This window comes from Lactuca virosa, chromosome 4 (assembly GCF_052849685.1).
Source record: "Lactuca virosa cultivar CGN04683 chromosome 4, Lactuca_virosa_CGN04683_v6, whole genome shotgun sequence".
NCBI classification, from domain to species: Eukaryota; Viridiplantae; Streptophyta; class Magnoliopsida; order Asterales; family Asteraceae; genus Lactuca; species Lactuca virosa.
This window is the reverse complement of record NC_136429.1, coordinates 43400143-43406060: the sequence shown is the minus strand read 5'-3', so window position 1 is coordinate 43406060 and position 5918 is coordinate 43400143. Positions and strand designations below refer to the sequence as shown.

General features: G+C 38.9%; 1 protein-coding gene across 1 annotated transcript; it reads right to left on the bottom strand.

The window, feature by feature from the left end:
• Positions 1 to 1642: 1642 nt before the first annotated feature.
• Positions 1643 to 5681, bottom strand: LOC145103942 (protein argonaute 2-like). The gene is made up of 3 exons (XM_079041224.1): positions 4747 to 5681; positions 3388 to 4597; positions 1643 to 3294 (listed from the first exon to the last, which is right to left on the bottom strand). The coding sequence occupies exons 1-3, from the start codon at positions 5555 to 5557 to the stop codon at positions 1869 to 1871; spliced, it is 3447 nt and encodes a 1148-aa protein (XP_078897350.1). The 5' UTR covers positions 5558 to 5681; the 3' UTR covers positions 1643 to 1868.
• Positions 5682 to 5918: the final 237 nt, after the last annotated feature.

The following is a 5918-nucleotide window of genomic DNA, read 5'->3' as shown; positions in this document are numbered from 1 at the left end:
ATTGCGGGAAGGCGAAAGTCTAATTGTACACACGCACTGGGAATTTATTATTGGGACATGATCTTCTGTACTCTGATAACTATGACACTTGTGTTTTAAAATGATTTGCATTCGATCTGCTTGTAAAACTCTTTTTTGGAAGTTTAAAAAAATTGAAAATTTTAGTCTAAAATTTGAGGTGTTACAGGCACGATACAGTTGACTTATTTTCTGAATATGTTTAGGTTGTCAAGTTTGACAAACTAAAATTTAGAGGGTGTTTGGATAAATTAGCTTATAGTTTATTAACTTATTGTTTATTAGCTTATTAGCGGTGAGAGAAAGCAGCTTTTGCAAAGTGTTTGGATTAGAAATAAACAATAAGCTATAAACAAGGGGGGAATGCTTTTTAAAATCAGCTTATTTAGCTTATCCCCACCGCAATAAGCTGATTTTTAGTGTTTCCTATCCAAACACTTAAACTTAGCTTATAACGGTAGGGATAAGCAATAAGCTATAAGTTTCCTCTTTTTTTCCTATCCAAACACTCTTTTAGTTTATAAGATAGTTTTAAAAATATATATATTCAAACCAACGTTTCACCGAACTTATTAATTTATTCATTTTTCCAAATATACCGTTTATTAATTATAAAAATCTTAATATTTTTCGTGCCCTTTTGTCATTTTACATATTTCATATAACTAGTTAATAGTTTTATCAAACATCATTTTTTATAAGTTATTGAGCTACTAACCCTATTACTATTTTGCCCCACTACTGGATAGAATTTTCAGCTAACTGCCTAACTCTATTACTCTTTTGCCCCACTACTGGATAGTAGGGCTGTAAACGAACCGAACGAACACGAACGGGGCTTGTTCATGTTCGTTCGTTTAAGTTAGCCGAACAAATAAACGAACACGAACAGATAAACGAACGAGTTTCCTTGTTCATGTTCGTTCGTTTAACAAATTACATTGTTCATGTTCGTTCGTTTATGTTCGTGAACATGCTAAACGAACATAAATGAACAAAGATAAAAAAAAACATAATTGAAGATATATATGAACATAAATGAACATATAATACACTAATGAAATCAAACACAATTAAGCATATGTGAACATAAAATGAAATTATATGAACAAATGTAAACGAAAAACATAAACGAACGTTCACGAACATAATTGAATGAACGAGACCATTTTTCATGTTCGTTCGTTTAACTAAACGAACGATAATTTGTGTTCATGTTCGTTCGTTTATTAAATAAACGAACATAAACGAACTTCCTGCCGAACGATTCACAAACGTTCAATTCGTTTACAGTCCTACTGGATAGGATTTTCAGCGTTCCTGTCCAAACTGGTTTCCCAATATCGGATCAGATTAGAGATTCAAATCAATTTCGATAAAAAAAATGATGCAACAGTTTAACTGATTTAGAACTAGCCTTAGGTAGAAATCTGATTTTCCGAATCCAGCTCGTTACCCAATCTGATTTTTCCCTAAAATATGAAATCCGAATCGGTTAAAACCGAACTCTATAAATAGAAACCGGTTTCATATTATCTGGTTTTATGTGCACCTCTGAACCTAGATATAACATTTTATTTTTCGCTTCTTCACAAAACAAGAAAATCACCAAAAAAGAAACACATAACACAACGGTCAATCTGTGATTAATAGAAGCAAATAACCAACAATAATCGTTAGAAAGTGATAACGGTTTACTTGCAATCACTAATCCTAATTGTCAACAATATAATATAAAGAAACAACACTGAAAAGGCATGAAACGCATTAGATTCGCGCACAAACTCCCTTCACTATTTCAGTTTAGAAAAGGACATTTGACCTCCACAAGTATCGCCCCTTCAACATCCCTATATAAAAAACATAGAATCCCTAAGATGATCCTCAAGATTATAGAAAAACCGATCAAACGAAGACGATTCTGAACCCCCCATTCCCGATTCCGATTCCGATTCCGCCGCCACCTCTTGAAACATCCGACCGCGATACGCCACAAGATCCGCGTAATACACCGGCGGAACCAGCGATACCGGTTTCGTACACCGCGCAAAGATAAAACACAAATGGTATATCAACTTTTGCATCTCATCGGATGTAAACCCGTTCTCATCCCAAATCACTGAGTAATGAGTCGGCTTACTCGTTCCCATTCCACCGAAATGAGAACAAAGATAGAAATCAAACTCAAAAGGTTGAACAATTGTCGTGTCGACAACTGTCCCCGGTGGGACATTCCCGATTCCATTCCCGTTGTTCAAAAACAACCGCGTCGTATGCCGCTTTTGCGCCACCACAAACGTAATCGCGGGTCGGTAGTTTTCGGTATAAAGCGATTTCTTCATGTCAACCATTTCTTTATTCAAAACCATATCGAACTGTCCATCGCTAACACCGTCACGGAATACGACAATCCGGTTTGGTCTGATTCCATTCCGGTGTTCGTAAGTGTTGACAAGATCCAAACACAAGCACCCGAAGTTAACGATCTCTTCTTTCCGGTGGTGTTGCGGGGAGACACGGGCGGCGTAACGGGTGGCGGCGGGCCAGTTTACGGAGCCGACAACGGCGGCGACAGATGGCGATGATTGGTTGGCGGCGGTCGGGTGGTTTACGTCCGCTCCGATGAACATGAAATGATCCGAACCGTTGAAACGCGGGAATCGTTCGATTAATTCGACATTGCTACCTCCTAATTTTGCGTTTATCTTCATTCCTAAATTAGCAAGAAACTGATCGTTTGCTTTGTTGGCATTGAAGGATAAACAACATTGGGTTATGACACCGATTTGGGTCTCGGATACCCATTTGAGGTATTTGTATCCATCGTGTTTTTCAGCCATTACACAAACAATCATTTGTAATCGTCTATTGTCTCTTCTTCTACATTCATCCACGATTTCTTTAAGAAGACGATTGAGTGTGTTAACATCTGAAAACTCTCTCATTGTAGTTTGATGAACCATGATTGGTTCTTCCATTTGTATCCCTATACTTTCACATCTTTTCTTTAACTTCCCAATGAAGTAGTTGACATTTAAACTGTTTCTTCGATCATCACGAGTGAAATCCATCACTGCCCATCTTTCTGCTGATTTTCCAACTACTAAAGTTTTTCCTTGAAGAAGATTCCAATGACATTTCATTCTATCAACCGTTGTTGTCATTGTTTTTCCACTTAAAGAACCGAGTTTGAGTTGTGGTGGGGCCATCACACGTCCATCCACTTCTGTCATGTTCATCCCAACTTCCACTTCAAAATTCTTGATTGCATTCGCACTACACATTACAAAATAATGTATAAAATATAAAAGAAACATCAAGAACATTAAAAAGGAAAAAGGAAAAAGGAAAAAAGAAGAAAAGACATACCCGTTTTTGCCAGGTGCATATTCATCATGAACCAAGTTGTGTATCTCTCTTTCCCTACAATTTGGATTGAGAAGAGATAACTCTTTTAATTTTCTTGCAGCTTCTTTACCTAATTGTTCTTTTGGAAACCTTTTATCTTCAGACAAGATACAGAATTCAATCGGGACATAATTCGGTTTCTTACTATTTCCCAAATTTAAACAAGGAACCCCTTTGTGTTTTATCTCTTTACCCCATTTTTCTCTAAAGTAATCCGTAAGCATGATAACTTCAGGTTCTTTCTTCCCTTCAAGATCTTCAAGAACAAAAGAAAGATCCCGTGTAGCTTTTTCAGACAATCCACAAACAGTGTACTTTTGATTTGTCCTACGATGAATCACACCCACTTTCAATCCTTTCAATGCGCGTATAACTTGGTTCCCAAATCTTTCAATGTCATTAACTTCACGGATCCCTTGAATGCATTCTTTGAGAAAGTCAAAAACTGGCATTCTTTTACGAAAAGGTACAGCAGAGTAATCAAGACACATTACTAATCCATTTGAAGTGACTTTTAGGCTTTGTTGTGAGCCTCTGAATGCAGCAACACCACCATGAAGATCATCTTCTTTTCTATGCACTCGTGGGTATAAACCTCTTCCAACTGGAACCTTTTCCCGAAAAAGATTTGCTTTCATTACTACATCAAGAGCTTGCAATACATCACGAGGGATTTGTATAGCGTTTCCTTTCAAGAAATCTTGAAGCTTTGAAAGACCTAATTTGGTTCCATATTTGATTTTGCAGGTGTAAGATCGACCATGTAATTGGACATTGTAAGTTCCTTCAGGTAATGAAACTGAACTGTAGATGTTCTTTTCACCATCGTATGCAGTTTGGAGTAGGGGGAATTGATTAGGATTATCAGAACATAACTGCTCCTGGATCAATCGGAGGTCCGATTTTGGTATTGGTTTTTTCAGAGATCGAGAAGAAGAAGACATCTCTGGTTTAATGTCGACATCATAACGTAATATAGCTTTTGATGGATCGAACTTCACAGGGAAATGATTAACAAGAAGCTTCACTGATTTCATGGCAAGTTTACCATGGTCAGGACGTTTAATGGGTACATACGCATATTCTTCATCATCCATCGGAGATGGTATACATTGTACCTCGCGATGGTGAACTTCTTCTACCTCGCGATGGTGAACTTCTTGAATCCGATCTGAAAATATATCGATCGAACCAAACATATTCATAGAAAGGAAAACAAATTAAACAATCGATTGTAACAGTGAATAATTAACTAGAAGTAATTTCAGAAACTAGAAAAATGTCAACACATGTAAAAACCCCCAAATTTTCTGTACGTACCGGCGAGGCGGAGCTGAGTTTGAGTGATCGTCGGCGCCGGAGACCGAGACCTGACCGGTTGACTATATTCAACAGGACTCGCCCTTATTTCTCTATCGCGAGCAGAAAGATCGTGTACACGATCCGTATTCTGCCTATGGTAAGTAGGAGTTCTGTTCCTGTACAACTGCGAACCACCACCTCCTCCGCCGCTAGATTCTCTACGTCTACTGCCTCCGTACTGTTCCTGATGTCGATTGTTGTAAGGATGCGAGTAATTTCTATCTCGGCTACCACGACGAGAAAGGTAACCAACATCAGCTCCACCGCCATCTTGTGCGCCTCCATAATACCGGTCGCCACCATATCCGCCGCCTCTACCACCACCTTGTGTGCCTCTATAGTACCGGTCGCCACCATATCCGCCGCCTCTTCCACCATCCTGTGCGCCTCCATAGTACCGGTCGCCACCATATCCGCCGCCTCTTCCACCATCTTGTGCCCTTCCATGATACCGGTCTCTACCATATCCGCCGCCTCTACCACTCTCTTGTGGGCTTCCATGGTACCGGTCGCCACCATATCCGCTGTCTCTACCACCCTCTTGTGGGCTACCATGGTACCGGTCGCCTCCATATCCGATGTCTCTACCACCCTCTTGTGCGCTGCCATAGTACCGGTCGCCACCATATCCGCCTCTACTACCATCGTGTTCGCCTTCATAGTACCGATCGGCACCATATCCGCCTCTACCACCATCTTGTGGGTCATCATAGTAGCGATCGACACGACTACGGCTGTAACCACCGCGATTGTAGTCCCTCCGCTCCATTAAATCAGATGTATGTGAATTTTTAGGTTATACAATTTAGAAATGAGAAGACTACAGGGTCTGTGAAAGTCTCACGATAACGAAGGGTAATTGACAGTTGTACCCTTTACCATGTGGTCAAGCAAAGAATACAATCTAGGCTGTCTATCCTAGCAAATGGTGTGTGAGGATAGGATATTTCTACTAGGTAAATTTTACATGTTTTAGGATAATATTTGTGAGGGTAGGATATTTCTACTACGTATATTTTACATACCTAGATAGGTTTTTATTATATTTATATTGTTTTTTTTAGAATGAAAAAATATTAATATAATATTCTTTATTGTTATTTATATATAGTAATATGTAATTATTTTTT

Excerpts from the sequence above, each read along its gene's own strand:
- LOC145103942 (XM_079041224.1), bottom strand. The coding sequence starts at position 5,557 with ATGGAGCGGAGGGACTACAATCGCGGTGGTTACAGCCGTAGTCGTGTC. Across the intron at positions 4,598-4,746 it reads AACTCAGCTCCGCCTCGCCG|ATCGGATTCAAGAAGTTCAC; the intron begins GTACGTACAGAA and ends ATATATTTTCAG. Across the intron at positions 3,295-3,387 it reads TATGCACCTGGCAAAAACGG|TGCGAATGCAATCAAGAATT; the intron begins GTATGTCTTTTC and ends TGTAATGTGTAG.